The 16,597-nt window shown below is 41.6% G+C and overlaps 1 protein-coding gene across 1 annotated transcript in view; it reads right to left on the reverse strand.

Moving 5' to 3' along the window:
* Positions 1 to 16,597, reverse strand: part of CTDP1 (CTD phosphatase subunit 1) — a 202,139-nt gene that overhangs the window by 27,528 nt on the left and 158,014 nt on the right. Inside the window, exon 11 of the mRNA XM_073632797.1 lies at positions 12,896 to 13,065. Within this exon, the coding sequence (XP_073488898.1) occupies positions 12,896 to 13,065 (170 nt within the window). The remainder of the gene's footprint in view (positions 1 to 12,895; positions 13,066 to 16,597) is intronic.

Below are 16,597 nucleotides of genomic sequence, written 5' to 3' on the forward strand. Positions count from 1 at the left end.
GTATTTGATCACCTCTGCCGTTTTTATTTTTTGCGCTATACACGGAAAAAGACCGAAAATTTTGAAAAAAAATATTTTCTACTTTTTGTTCTAAAAAAAATCCAATAAACTCAATTTTAGTCATACATTTAGGCCAAAATGTATTCGGCCACATGTCTTTGGTAAAAAAAAAGTCAATAAGTGTATATATATTGGTTTGCGCAAAAGTTATAGCGCCTACAAACTAGGGTACATTTTCTGGAATTTAAACAGCCTTTAATTTATGACTGCCTATGTCGTTTCTTGAGGTGCTAAAATGGCAGGGCAGTACAAAACCCCCACAAGTGACCCCATTTTGGAAAATAGACACCCCAAGGAAATTGCTGAGAGGCATGTTGAGCCCACTGAATATTCATTTTTTTGGTCCCAAGTGATTGAATAATGACAAAAAAAAAAAAAAAATTACAAAAAGTTGTCACTAAATGATATATTGCTCACACAGGCCATGGGCATATGTGGAATTGCACCCCAAAATACATTTAGCTGCTTCTCCCGAGTATGGGGATAGCACATGTGTGGGACTTTTTGGGAGCCTAGCCGCGTACGGGGCCCCGAAAACCAATCACTGCCTTCAGGATTTCTAAGGGCGTAAATTTTTGATTTCACTCCTCACTACCTATCACAGTTTTGAAGGCCATAAAATGCCCAGATGGCATAAAACCCCCCCAAATGACCCCATTTTGGAAAGTAGACACCCCAAGCTATTTGCTTTGAGGCATGTTGAGTCCATGGAATATTTTATATTTTTACACAAGTTGCGAGAAAGTGACAAATTTTTTATTTTTTTTTTTTTGCACAAAGTTGTCACTAAATGATATATTGCTCACACAGGCCATGGGCATATGTGGAGTTGCACCCCAAAATACATTTAGCTGCTTCTCCTGAGTATGGGGATGCCACATGTGTGGGACTTTTTAGGAGCCTAGCCGCGTACGGGGCCCCGAAAACCAATCACCGCCTTCAGGATTTCTAAGGGTGTAAATTTTTGATTTCACTCTTCACTGCCTATCACAGTTTCGGAGGCCATGGAATGCCCAGGTGGCACGAACCCCCCCCAAATGACCCCATTTTGGAAAGTAGACACCCCAAGCTATTTGTTGAGAGGCATGGTGAGTATTTTGCAGCTCTCATTTGTTTTTGAAAATAAGGAAAGACAAGAAAATAATTTTTTTTTTCTTTTTTCAATTTTCAAAACTTTGTGACAAAAAGTGAGGTCTGCAAAATACTCACTATACCGCTCAGCAAATAGCTTGGGGTGTCTACTTTCCAAAATGGGGTCATTTGGGGGGGGTTTGCCACCTGGGCATTCCATGGCCTCCGAAACTGTGATAGGCAGTGAAGAGTGAAATCAAAAATTTACGCCCTTAGAAAGCCTGAAGGCGGTGCTTGGTTTTCGGGGTCCCGTACGCGGCTAGGCTCCCAAAAAGTCCCACACATGTGGTATCCCCGTACTCAGGAGAAGCAACAGAATGTATTTTGGGGTGTAATTTCACATATTCCCATGGCATGTTTGAGCAATATATCATTTAGTGACAACTTTGTGCAAAAAAAAAAAAAAAAATTGTCCCTCTCTACCAATCCATTCACTGGCTTCCCCTACCCCACCGTATAAAATTCAAAATTGGAACCACAACATATAAGGCCATCCACAACATCGTCCCCAGCTACATCACCTACCTCATCTGCAGATATCACCCAAATCGTCCCCTCTGCTCCTCCCAGGAGCTCCTGCTCTCTAGCTCCCTTGTTACCTCCTCTCATGCTCGCATTCAGGACTTCTCCAGAGCCTCTCCCATCCTCTGGAACTTCCGGCTCCGGTATATCCGATAAGCCCCAAATCTGTCTATCTTTAGGAGATCCCTGAAAACTCACTTATTCAGGGAAGCCTATCCCTCACCCACCTAACAACCCCATCAAATCATTCCCCGCATCTATTAACTTTTGTACCACCACCCCCCTCCCTTTAGAATGTAAGCTCTACGAGCAGAGCCCTCCTGTTCCTTCTGTATTGAGCTCAACTGTAATTGTGCTGTTCCCCCCTCTACATTGTAAAGTGCTGCGTAGACTGTTGGCGATATAAAAATCGCTATACAAATCGTGTATTGCTTCCTTTATGTGAAATCCCTGGTGATCCTGCCAGTCTCTCTGCTTTCCTATTACAAACTGACCACACTAAGCAGGAGCGAACACCATTGTCATTTCTCTAGATATGTTGGGAACTCCGTGTACTCTCCTCCAATGATCAGACTTGTCCTGAGCCCTGCTGCACAGCCATTCACTGAAAAGCTGTGTACTGCTGTTTTTCCTCCCCCCAGCTCTTATGCAGCTGAGAACAGAGGGAATGTGGTCACTTATAAAAAAGGGAAAAAAAGTATTTATAATTTTTTTATAGCTATACAAAACCGTTTTGCCTTTCATTTCCATTTTAAACTGAATAGGTTGTTTTACCAGGTGATCGTTTACAATCACTTTAATGCATAGAATGAATTAAGATAAAAAGCCGCCTGCTTTTAGAACCACTTTAAATCTGAACTCTGGGCAAATTGCACAATTATACAGAAATGCTGCAAAAAGCTCTCCACGTGCAAAATGCCTTATTCCACTGTGCCCCGTTCCCTTCTCTTGCAATGCATCTTTTAAATTACCTCCTCAATGTGTTTGTTCCTTAACTTTCTGTTCCCTCAACAACCTACCCATTTAACCACTTCCGTATCACCCATCGTGGATAAACGTAACTACTTTGACGTTAAATACCGTTATGGCAGCAGATAGCGATCCTCTTTCACATAAGTGGCCTCAGCGACAAATTTGGCACAAGATCACTTTTATGGGTGGTGGGAGAGGTGCCCCCTCCCCTTCCGTGGCGTCTCCGCGGCTTACTGGAATCGTTGGAAGAGGCAGAAACGTTCCGATCCGCAGGATAGATGGGCAGGAAGTTGAGTGAGGGCATGTTGGCCCCCCACTCGACTCTATGCCCTTGGAGGACTGGAGCAAAGTCAAACGGCACCCTCTGGCCTTAAAAGGGAAAAAAAAAAAAAAACTTTTTTTTATTGCTTTTAAGTGTAAATGTGAGCTCTAAGGGCCTTTTTGATCCCAGATCTCATATTAAAGAGGCCCTGTCATGCTTTTTTTCTATTAGAAGGGATGTTTAAATTCCTTCTAATAGGAATAAAAGTGATCCAAAAATGAATTTATTAAAAAGGGACAGTGTAAAAATAAAAAAGTAAAATAAATAAGGAAAAAAAAATTTTTTTTAAAGCGCCCCGCTTCTCCAAGCTCGCGCACAGAAGCTAACGCATACGCAAGTCACGCCCACATATGTAAACGATGTTCAAGCCACACATGTGAGTTATCACCGTGATCGTTCGAGCGTGAGCAATAATTCTAGCCCAAGACCTCCTCTGTAACTCAAAACTGTTAACCTGTAGAAATTTTTAAACGTTGCATATGGAGATTTTTAGGTGCTAAAGTTTGTCGCCATTCCAAGAGCGGGCGCAATTTTGAAGCATGACATGTTCGGTATCAATTTACTCGGTGTAACATTATCTTTCACATCATAGAAAAAAAAAATGGGCTAACTTTACGGTGTGACAAAGCATTGCAACAATCTCCATTTCATTCTCTAGGGTATCTGCTAAAAAATATATATGTTCGGGGTTCTAAGTAATTTTCTAGCCAAAAAAAAATGATTTTAACTTGTAAACAAGTGTCAAAAATAGGATCAGTCCTTAAGTGGTTAATTCAAATTAAGTAGCTGACATCACATCAGCACAGCCCAATAGTGAGTGTTAGTGCCTGACTCCACCCAGTTTGACCCCATTCCCTTTATCCCCACTTTGCTGTCACCCTCTTTGTTTTACTGCTCTACCTCTTTTGTTCTGCAGCTACTGCAACATAGCTATCTCTAAACACCTTTGCCTGTCCTTGTTCCTGATGACAGTGAATAGCAGGGGTGCTCAGGGGTGACGCCTGAGCAAAGTGGAGGGGGGAGATTGTTTTGAATCTGGGCCGAGAGGATGAACGGTGAAGAAGGTTCCGTATTGGATACAACTGACGTATTTATTTGGTGTGATGAGCGAGTTATGACCCATTTATGAGGTCAGCATGTTTTCACCTGTTTGGCAAAGGCACATACAGCACAAGATAAAGATTAAAGACATCCGAGTTACTAATTGCACAGTGGTTTCTAAACAGTGTGTCAGTTTTTAAGGACTAGTTTGTTTTATTAAGAAATGTAACAGTGTTAATATTGTTGCACTATACTACTATATAATTAGAACATACATGACTGCAGAGCTTCACTTAGGGCCTTCAGACCTCTGCCACCAGTGCACACTTTTCAGAGTCCTGCGATGATGTCACGGGGAAGAAGTTGCTGCAAGTTAGAAAACATTCTGCTGCTGCACCCTCTGTGTAGGGGAAGGTGGGGAGCTTTGGGGCTATATTTGTCTTGTGCCCGGAAGGGGGCTTTAACCACTTCAGCCCCGGAGGATTTGGCAGTTCAATGACCGGAGGACTTTACAATTTGGCACTGCGCTGCTTTAACTGGTAATATTGCGTGGTCATGCAATGTTGTACCCAAACGAAATTTGCGTCTTTTATTCCCACAAATAGAGCTTTCTTTTGATGGTATTTGATTGCCTCTGCGATTTTTATTTTTTGCGATATAAACGAAAAAAGACCGAAAATTTTGAAAAAAAAAAATATGATATTTTCTACTTTTTGTTATAAAAAAAAATTAATAAACTCAATTTTAGTCATACATTTAGGCAAAAATGTATTTAGCCACATGTCTTTGGTAAAAAAAAAGTCAATAAGCGTATATTTATTGGTTTGCGCAAAAGTTATAGCGTCTACAAACTAGGGTACATTTTCTGGCATTTAGTTTATGACTGCCTATCTCATTTCTTGAGGTGCTAAAATGGCAGGGCAGTACAACCCCCCCCACATGAACAATTGGAAAGTAGACACCCCAAGGAAATTGCTGAGAGGCATGCTGCGCCTATTGAATATTTTATTTTTTTTTGTCAGTGATTGAAAAATGACAAAAGAAAAATATTACAGAAAGTTGTCACTAAATGATATATTGCTCACACATGGCATGGTTATATGTGGAATTACACCCCAAAATACATTCTGCTGCTTCTCCTGAGTATGAGTATACCTTATGTGTGAGACTTTTTGGGAGCCTAGCCCTGTACAGGACCCCGAAAACCAATCACCGCCTTCAGGATTTCTAAGGGTGTAAATTTGATTTTACTCCTCACTACCTATCACAGTTTTGAAGGCTCCGACGGCTCTGGTAAGCGGCGGAGGGCACCGTAGCGCGCTGGGAGGGCCCCTTTCCTGCCGCCGATAAGTGATCTCGCTGCTCACTGTAGAGACCACTCTCATCAGAAAGCGGAAGGCCGGTCGAAGAGGAGGATACCGGGGTTATGCCAGCTAGATGCTGCCATAACAACGATATTCCTCTTCAAAGTTGGGACATATATCAGCGTGCAGCGGTCCGTAAGTGGTTAAAATACCATTTATTTCAACAGCTAAAATTATCATTACGCCTTAAATAACATTATGACAAATGGAAAATTTATGATCGTCTGAATTAAATATTAATCATTGCACTTAGCATTATGAATATTGAATGGGGTTTCTTGCAAACATTTCCACAAGTTGCATTAATTTACAGATCATCAATCAACATTTAAACTCATTTTAAGTACAAGACAAGACAATTACTAAGCATCTAGAGCTAGTTTTCTTGTGTTGGTTTAGACTAATCTACACTGGTAGACCTGCCCAACCTCGCAATCTTTAAATGGCTGGAAGAAGGAGCTCTACTATAGAGCTTAGTGTTGACAGGGCTTGAATAACCAGGAATATCAGCAAGGTGAAAAGGTCATCCATTAAAACGTTTGAAAAATAAGGCACGGGGTATGGTCTCATGATGGTGAAGTGAGGCTGCTCCGCTCCTGCATCTTTCAGTCGGGCCGATCACTCTGTTTCATGACCTGTCATGCCCAAAGGCAGTAAAAATGTCCCCGGATCATTACCTGCTACCCACAGCTTACTGGTAGCGGAGTTCTCTCTCTGCACCCCTGGTTCCCATGAAGCTCCAGACTCCAATAGGGTGCCCGCTATTGATGGGGACGAGGAGCACCCTTAACTGTGAACTGTCCTTTTAGAAATAATTTTTTTCTCCTTCACGGGTGAGGGCCCCAGAGATTTCTTGCCATCAAGTACTGAGACGGAGAGATGCCTACTTCCTCCAATAAGTGGGGATGTGTCCCATGCCTGGGCGCAACTCCCAGATCCAGACTGGCCGTCAGCTCTATTAGCAGACCAGTACTCTAAGGCATTCCTAGCCTCACTCACTCGGGACCTGCTGGCTTTTGAAGCTGTGATGCAGAAGGTGATTTAGGAAGAATTCTGGGAAATGAATGATGCTATGCAACAAATCACTACCCATGTGGATGTAGGAGTCGGGCCACTCCTCTATTGAGGACCATTTGGCTCATCTAAAAGCTAAAGCAGCACAACAGAAGCAACATCTGCTCTCCATGTGCCTCCATTAAGATGACCTAAGGAATAGGAGCCGCTGAAACAATGTGAAGCTGAGGATCCCTGAGGAAACCACTAACAGGGACTTCCGTGTTACTGTGTCCTCCTTACAGTCCTAGGCAGGGAGCCTACTGAGGCAACAGAACTAGACAGAGTTCATAGGAAAAAGGAGGCAGCACCTTTCTACTGCGGACAGACCCGGACATCATTTGCAGAGTACACTTTTAAAACATACATATTATGTGTCTCATAGTTACTATATTACCATTTGAGAATGTTATCTTATCAGCATTGGTATGTTATTTTTTCTTTTAGCTGATTTTAGCTACATATGGTTTACATGTGTGAGGCGACTCTACCTCTATTTTCACTTACCACCCCACCCCACATATGCCTTAGTCTTTCCTGAGATTCAGTCACTGTTGTGGGTAGGACCCAAAGGGGTAGGCAGGCTTGTACTGAGCCAACTTCTTTTTTACTGCTTGTTGATTTACTCTTTTTCTTAGGGGTTGTGCCCCCCCTTTAACCTTTACCCTGATTTTTCTTTTCCTCTTCCTCCGCTTCTCCTTCCCTTTTCTTCTTGGGGCGTCAATCTCTCTAGCCTGCATTAAGGAGCAGCAAACCCTACTCTTCTGCCGTTACAGGCTATAATTCCGTAGTTGCCTTATCATGATGCCCACCTGCAAACTCAACTGAATGTCAATGAAGCGGTTTACTGTGCTTCGGGAGCTATGGTGCCTCAGAACCCATATTACCTTTGCGCAACAGACCCATTTTCAGAAGAAACACTTCCTGACATTCTATAAGTATCAGTTTCCGTAAGTGGCACCTACTTGCAACTTAAGATTTTACATTCCGTCAGTTATATAAGACACTATAATCTTGCATTTCTTTGTTCATGTCCACTTTATGGATTTTACAATGAAGCCGACTGTAAAAGTTAAAATTACTTGCACAATAAATGCACAAAAGAAATGCTGAACAGAATTACTCCCATATACATCTGACTTTTCCTTTGTAATAATCAAGATGTCCTTATGACTTTGAAAACTCTAAATGATTGTGTTCTTTTGAAAAAAAAAAATTCATCTCATTCTAGTAATGAAGTAGACCCTAAAGCTTCACATTTGCTGGCTTTGTGCTTTCACTGCTTTTGCATTCTGTGCCAAGCACGTAGTAGTATAATAAGGGACATCCCCAAGGTGCCATTGTATAAAAATAACCACTAAATCTTTTTATGCATACATACTTTCAGCATTCACTCAACACAAATGTATGAGTCTTTGGGTGAATGTCTGTTTTTAAAAAGGATTCAGACAAACTTGTGATCTCTTGATATGCATGGTTATTGAAAATCTAATTATTTTTTAAATACCAGCTAGAGTGAGATGCATAGGTTTAGTAGATGCGTGGCCTCTGTAGTGTACTATCATTCTGACAAACATGCAGTAGTTGAACCTGAACAGGTCTTCCTATATTATACGTTAACATATTTTTTTCATTAACAAGCTTCTCTCTATTTTTATTTTATTCATTTACATAGCATTGACAGTTTTTCTGCAACATTTTATAAAGAACATTGAACTATTCACAGTTATTCAAAAACCATTCTGCCTTACAGCTTCCAATCTAATGTTACTTTCATAGTCATAGGTAATTTGGGCAGAGGATATTTTATTTTCCAGTATCCTTTGTGGGTTATGGTGAAAAATGTGAGGAAAACTAAGGAATGAACTAAACAAATCCTCTGAATCAATCTTATGGGGATACTGGCACAACTGCAGATTTTTGTTGATTTAAGAGAAGAAAGAGGTGAGGAGGTAGAGTTTTGAACACTATTATGTACCCCTTTGAAACCACAGAAGGTCTGGGACATCTTTGAATCAAAGAAGGGCAAAGTCTAACGGAACCCCCCCCCTTATAGCACTTGCAAATTAGTATAATAGGCAGTAGAAAGTAGTAATGTAGAACTTGCTTACTATTACACCAGTTTACTTTGTAGCAGTATATTTGGTGAAGATATAAGTAGTGCACACTGTGTTTTAAGAAAATAATTTTCAGTATTATGGACAATATTTGTATTATGTTAATTATTTGCATTTCATTAGGGTTTTTTTTTACAATATTAAATGCAAAACCAAAAAAAATATTTTACGCAGCTTACCAATCCTTACATGTGGTGGCTGCATTAGTCTTTTTTAAGCTTTATTCCCTCTGTTTTCACCTGGTGATCTGGCCAGTAACACACTTCCTATATTAGAGTGCTCCCACTCTTGATGAAGGAGCACAGCAGCATTGTCAGTTTAGGGGGAAGGGAAGTGGTAGATGTACTAGCAGATTTAGATACATTAACAAACTGAAGCCAAACTCCAGCTTGATTTGCAGTTAAAGCAAACATTTTTTTTTCCTTTTGGGATAAAGGTTTTCAGGAGAACATAAAAGCTGATCACTGTAAACACCCTGTCAGTGGTTAATGGTTTGTCTCAGCACTCTAATTACTACATTTTCAAGAAAGCTTGCTCTGTTGAAAAACAGACTTAGTGGCCAGATCAGGAGGTGAAAGATCAGGCCAGATCAGGAAGAAAGCCTAAAAAAAAGAAAATACAGCATTCATGTCTAAGAATTGGTAAGCTGCAACATATTACAATGTTTGCTATTGGGTTAAATACCCATTTAATTAGGAGCAGAAATGAATGAGGAGAGACCAAAAAAAGTGAGTGTGTAAGTGGTCAAGAGTATTTTTATTTTATGTTCATCTTTTTATTGAAATGCCAAGTAACAGAGAATCACCAACGCAAGAGTAACCGTGGCAGATCGCTGGAGCACCACGCGGTGGCACCAGTGTGTAGCATAAACACCACAAAACCAGTGAAAACAAGAACTAGAAGATGTGTGTGTGGCTCGCTCTCATACAAACAGAAAATACAATCTGGATAGCAACCCACAAGGCCAGACCTAATATCATGCCCCCCCCCCCCCCACTGTAATAGGATGACAAGTCTGAAAGATGCAGAAAGAGTAATTAACCCTTAAGAAGAAACGCCAGACATATATGCTGTGAAGTCGGTCACGAGAATTTTTAATAGAATACTTTTGAGAAAGTCAACTTAAGATGAAACACGGCGCACAGAGCAAAGGCATATATTTTAATAAACACAGTTTAGCACTATGAAGTTCTCCCTCTTCTTTTACACAATGATTATGTATTCATGTATTATGTACACACCCAGATGCCTGAACCAGCAGCTGGCTCAGACTCTTAGTGCGCTGCTAAGTGGTTGAGCCAACGGCTCCCACCACAGCCTAGCACTCCAGAGAGCACTGGATGAGCAGAGAAAAGCGCCGGTGACTAATAGTCACCGGCTCACTGGTCACCGAAGACTGAGAACCGAGCGATCAACTGTCTTTGATCGCTCAGTTCTTGGCCTTAGAGGTGGCCCTTGAGAACTCATACTCGCATAGGTGGCTGAGAACTCATACTCTCATAGGTGGATGCATCAGTCCAATGCTACTTACATCCACCTAGGCGAGTATGATTTTTTTATTTTTTATTTGAGCACTTCTCTTTTAATCCACTAATCTTCCTATCAGATTTCTAAAGAGCTGTGAAAGAAAATCGCAGTTACAGAGAAGACGATGAAAAAGGATTAAATATAAAAAGTCTCACAAATCAAAGCAAAGGCTGAAAGAGGTGTGGCACACCTGGGGGCTCATTTACACTTGCAATTAGGGCTGAAGAGTATATTCCTGCAGCAAAAATCAGCACATTCTTGTGACTGGAATTGCAGGTTTATGCGAAGAACTGCGGTTGGGAAGCCTGTACAGGTTAACTGCGGTAAGGAACAGATGATCGGCCCTGGACTAATCTTATTTTTTTTATTTTAAACATATACAACACACATACACTTTGTGTATATGCTTTGAGCATACTGTGAATAAATGAAAAGATTGAGTGCTTCAACCCCATTGTCGTTATCATATATTTGGAATCTTGGACGGATTCATCATGCTGACACCGAATTGAGAAATTCGATTAAAATGACTAACAAAACAAAATGAGACACTGATTAACCACTTGCCGTCCGCCGTATAGGAAAATGATGGTGGCAAAGTGGTTGTATTATCCTGTTCGAACGTTATATGACATGATCAGGATAACAGAGCCAGCACGGCGATCAGAGGTGCTGTGTGCACATCGATTATTAGCACAGCCCCCATCAAAAGGTGCCCATCACCTGCCAGCCTGTCCCCCTCTATAAACACCTGTCAGTGGCCACAACAGTGCCAATCAGTGCCCAAAAAAGTGACAATCAGTGCCCCATCAGTAATGCCTGTCAGTGCCCCATCAGTAATGCCTGTCAGTGCCCCAAAGTGCCAATCAGTGCCACTCAGTTATGCCTGTCAGTAGCTCCTCATCAGTGCCGCCTATTGGTGCCATCAGTTTTTTTTTTTTCAAAATTGTCTTTTTTCGTTTATAGCGCAAAAATTAAACATTGCAGAAGTGATCAAATGCCACCAAAAGAAATCTCTATTTGTGGGAAAAAAATGATAAAAATTTAGTTTAGGTACAGTGTTGCATGACCGGCGCAATTGTCATTCAAAGTGCGACAGCGCTGAAAGCTAAAAATTGTCCTGGGCAGGAAGGGGGGGAAGTGCCTGGTATTGAAGCGGTTAAGACTAAGCTCACTAAACTAGTTTTGCAACAGCATTTTATAAAAATATTCTGTACTCACACAAGGGCAGTACACTCATCAGCAGCTCAGGCAGTGTACAAGCAATACAGCACACACATTTCCACACCCATGTGCGGAAGCTGCTGCATGGAAAATCACAGCATTATTTATCCTCCAAACCAGGGCACAGAAGAGGACAGTGGGGTTGGGACCAGGTCTAGATGGGCAGGCAGGGGTAGCAAGTATTTGGCACCACTTAACAGTGCTTAAAAAGGAAGGGTGCAAAATGGAAGCCTGACAGAGGCTCTAACAAGCTACTATTCATGGGCAGAATAGTTTTAATTTATTCTCAGTTTTGGTGATCCCACCTCGTTACCTAATCTGACCCTGTAGACAGCGGAGGGTGTAAATATGGAAGACTCAGTCAAGTGGCTGGGTAATGCTTGGGACAGGTCGGGAGATGCTGCTAAGCCCCCAGGAGACCATCCCTAAAAACTGGGTTACTTTTGAGTTTCTCGGGTAATTTGACAGCCCTGCCTTTCTCCTTCAGAAGCTTCTGTCAAACCTATTTGTCCTCAACAGAATGTTTACACCCTTTAGTGCTCTTGATGCAAAGGAAGAGTAGTATATTTTGGGAGGAAAATGGGCATGTAGGATCTGCATCAGACTAGCTTATAGCAAATAAGAGCCAGGCACACCAGGCCCCCATAGCCCTTTCAGACCCTTTAATCTTTAACTTTTTTATGCTAATCAAAATAGTAACTGCCAGAAATGCCCAATTTGAACAATCTTTTTTCATAAACAATGGGGAGAAAACCCCATACAAAATTGATCTGGTCAATTCAGTTGTTCTAAACCAAGATGAGTCTTTAAAGATATCATTCTTTCATCAAAATGAATTGTTCTACTGTATGACTCTGTTAGATGCATGTGTATTTTAGGGAGTGCTAGAATGTAAATACTGCCTTGTCTCCAGTACAAGTTGGAGAATTGGAGACCAGTTCTTATAAGAAAAAGTATCTATTCATATGTACTATAATGTATACTACAGTATATAAACTATGTGGACAGGGCGACCACAGTATAAGCTGGGTACACACGATTCGAATATAGTGAGGTGCAGCAGGATCAGCGGACCTCATGCCTGGCTTTGTCGAACAGGCATGCTGCAAATCCAGCATCCGACCAGCAGCTGATCAACTCTGGCAGCCATTGGCTGCGAGCACTGATCAGTATTTTGGTGGGAGGGGGGTTGTTTGGGTAGTCCCTCTATCAGAACACAATAGCAAAGCAAGGAAGATCGCCGCACACTTAGTTAGTATGACAACCTCTATGCTTATGTTTTTGTTCAGCCCGCTGAGTTAAAGGAAAAAAAATTAACGTGTACCAGGTTTTGGTCAGATTCTGCCCTGCTCTAATGCCAGAAGCTTATGTAATTGGCTGGTGTAGAAGAGCACGGATAGTTATATACAATATTTTAACAGACAAGGACAGATTATTATTAAATCAATTGATTTTTGAAAACTAAGACATATAGTTTAAATGTATACATTCAACAAAAAAATAAAAAAAATTGGCCCATTTCTCCCTCAGAACAAAGAACAGCAACCTAAATATTCACTCACCGTGACGTTTGGTCTGACAGGCTTTGCTCACTTGATGAGGATGATTCCGCCCTGGATCCTGAGGTTTTCTCTGAACTCTCCTGTTTTGTATTCTGTGACTTCTTTACCTTTACAGACTTCTTCTTCTCACTGTCACTGTCATCACTTCCTTCTCCTAAAATGTCATCAACCTGCAAGCAACAGGGGAGATTTTTAGGAAAATGTAAATGAAATCATGGTGGCTGCAGCAAGGGGACTATGTTTGTATACTATCTATAAGAATCAGCCTCCAGCTGACAGGTCCCAAGTAAATATCTATGACAGTGATGCCAACAGTCTGCTGTTCCTCCAAGGCAACTCTGAGGCAGGAGGTGTATGTCGAGTGCAAAAACATTTAGTCATTCAATACAAGTATGTTCAAATAACTGAATTCAGTAGTCAGAATCTGCCGTCACCCATGACCATAATGCTATTAATAACTTCAAGTAGTTTAAAGATAACCTGTGAGGATAAAAATATAAAAGCTGGCATTGCCAATTTGTTTTTAAAGTATAGGATCTGTGGCCATCATGCTGATTCTAGCTTCCGTACCTAGCTGGTCACTGACCTGGAAAAAACATGCATCCAGTGAAATCTGAACCTAAACCAAAAAGAGACCAGTGGGAAGGGTTACACCACCTGTGCTTACATTTAAAGTGACTACAATAAATTATTTGTTTATTTTAACAAACATGTTATACTCCCCAGCAATGGTTTTGCACAGCGCAGCCCTGATGGTTCTGAGGTCCTCTACTGGCACTCCTGGGTCCACCTGCCAAGTAACTACTCTCCCCCCCCCCCCCCAGCAAGCTGCTTGGTAGGGAGGATACTCGTGCAGGCCCATAGACACAGACAGCCCTGTGACAGCCCTGTGACAGCCCTGTGAAGAGTGAGAGAGGAGTGAGCCGCCGATTGGGTTCAGATAAAAAAAAAAAAACGTTAAAGGGGAGCTCCAGTCTCCTGTGTAAAAATTAAAGTCAGGAGCTAGTAAAACTTTAGCTGCTGACTTTTAACAAACAGCAACTGACCTGTCTCACAATCCAGCGGTGTGCTCTCCCCAGCTGTTTCATCTCCTGTCGTCTGTCCCCAGCATGTTAACTGTGGGCACCTGGCTGTGACAGTTTGTGGCTTTACAGTCGCGAGCCGCACATTGTGAATGGTCCCGTATTCTTCACATGTCCCAGAATAATGCAGGGAGGGAGAGGGGAGGGGAAATTGCTCACGTACCCGCTGCCCAAAAGTGCCATTTCTTTACCAGGAGTGGGAGGGAAGGCCTTAAAGCGGAACGTCCCCTTTGGGTGGAGCTCCGCTTTAAGGCTTAAGAACCCCTTTAAAGTATACCTTAACTCAAGACTAAAAATGTTATAACACTGCATCTTACAAGTCATTTTATGTGGTGGCTACATTTGTTTACTTTAAGGCTGCAAGTGCAGAAATACTTGTTGATCCTGTCAGAAACCTTGTGTCCTTATAACTTCCTGTGAATTGAAATGAAATCCCCCCCCCCCCAGCCATCTTTCTGCAAACATAAATCAACACCCTTGTAAAGCCTAGTACACACCACTAGTTTTTATTTTGCTCAGCGCAGCAGGTTGAACAAAAAAATCTGACAGCTCAGGTCAGAGCCGCTGTACCAACAATCCGAAGTTAGTACAGTGATCTCCCCTGCTGTGCTATTGTGTTCTGACAGGGGGATGCCCCTCCTATCTGCAGCACTTGCAACTTCAAGGCAACACTGGAGGTTAAAAGAAAACTTGGAGGTCTAAGGAGCATGGAGGTTTTACACCACTTTGATACTCATAGTTACATAGTTGGTGAGGTTGAAGACAACAGTCAATTCAGTTCAACCTGGGTGTAAAAATAATTTCCCATATATTGTTTTCGCTAAAATGCCCATCCAAGAGTCTTTTAAAACTATCCATACTTTCTGCCGACATCACCGACTGTGGAAGAGTTTCACATCCTTACCGCCCTGACAGTGAAAAACCCCCTACACAGCTTAAGGCTAAACCGCTTCTCTTCCAGTCTCATCGTGTGGCCCCTTGCATCTTACACTCCCTGGGACTGAAAAGTTTCATACTTACCCTGGGATCACTGTTGAGATATCTGTACATTGCATTCGTATCTCCTCTCAAGCCTCTCTTCTACAGGGAGAAGAAATTTAGCGCTTGTATTCGTTCCTCATAATTGAGGTCCTCCAGTCCCCAAGTTAATTTAGTTGCCCTTCTCTGGACTCGCTTCAGCACATCCCTTCTGAGGATTGGTGACCAGAACTGGACAGAATACTTCAGATTCGGTTGAACCACAGTTTTATAAGGTGGTAGAATAATCGTTTTCTCTCTGGAGTAACTTCCCTTTTTAATGCATGCTAATATTCTGCTGGCTTTGGTAGTTGCAGCACTGCATGCTATTGCTCAGTCTGTCATCTACTAGGATATCCTAGTATATCCATCTACTACCTATATCCTTCTCCATCCTGGAAGCCCCTAGGGCAGTGATGGTGAACCTTGGTACCCCAGATGTTTGGAAACTACATTTCTCATGATGCTCATCCACTCTGCAGTGTACTTGAGGATCATGGGCAAATGTAGTTCCAAAACATCTGGGGTGCCAAGGTTCGCCATCACTGCCCTAAGGGTTTCTCCCCCTAATGAGTAACTTGCATTTATATTTTCACCCCCAAGTGCATTATCTTACATTATTCAATGTTAAACTTCATTTGCCATGCAGTAGCCCACCATTATTTTTTTCAGATCCTCATGTAAAGTTTCTATATCCTGCTGTGTTGTTATTGCCCTGCATATTTTTGTGTTGTCAACAAACACTGAGATCGAGCTATTTATCCCACCGTCTATATCATTTATAAATAAATTAAACAGAATTGGGATAGAGCCTTGGGGTACCCCACTAACCACTCTAGACCATTCTGAGTACAAGTTATTAATCACCATCCTTTGGACACGACCCCTTAGCCAGTTTTCTATCCAAGAATAAACCTTATGGTCCATGCCTACAGACCTCAGCTTGTAGATTATGCGTTTGTGGGGGTCTGTGTCAAATGCTTTTGCAAAATCCAGATACACCAAGTCTACGGGGCCTTCCTTTATCTAGATGGCAGCTCACTTCCTTGTAGAATGTTAATAGGTTAATACTCAAATGCAATGCCTGCACAGACATTAAATTTCCTTCTTTAGATCCAACAAAGAGAATTAGGAAGATCTAAAGTATTTTATACTGGACATTCCTCGACAGCCAAGAACAACTTTTTTTAAGATAAAATTGACTGGGCCACAAACCTATTGATTAACAAGAGAAAAGCCACAACAGCCATGTGCTCCCTCCTGTTGCCCTCATTGCCTAAGCAGAATACTTGTGTGACCACAGCATTGCTGTTTAGGGCAAAAGCTATACCTTTAGACATCTTAAGACAGTAGAATTGTGTGCGCACAGCAGACTGTTCTCTCCTGTCTATGGTGCATTGTAACTTAAAAAATACTATATCAGTAGTGCTTCCAGCTCAGAACAGAAGACAAAAATACCTCATGTACATAAGCTTTTTTTTAACATTCTATTTCAGGCACATCATTCAGCTTCGTAACTTTGATGTTAATGATCAAACACGTTTAGCCCATATTCAAGCTGGTGAGGTGACCTTTGGTAACAGTAAAGTACAAAAAAAAAAAA

Source organism: Aquarana catesbeiana, linkage group LG05, assembly GCF_042186555.1.
Source record: "Aquarana catesbeiana isolate 2022-GZ linkage group LG05, ASM4218655v1, whole genome shotgun sequence".
Lineage (NCBI taxonomy): Eukaryota > Metazoa > Chordata > Amphibia > Anura > Ranidae > Aquarana > Aquarana catesbeiana.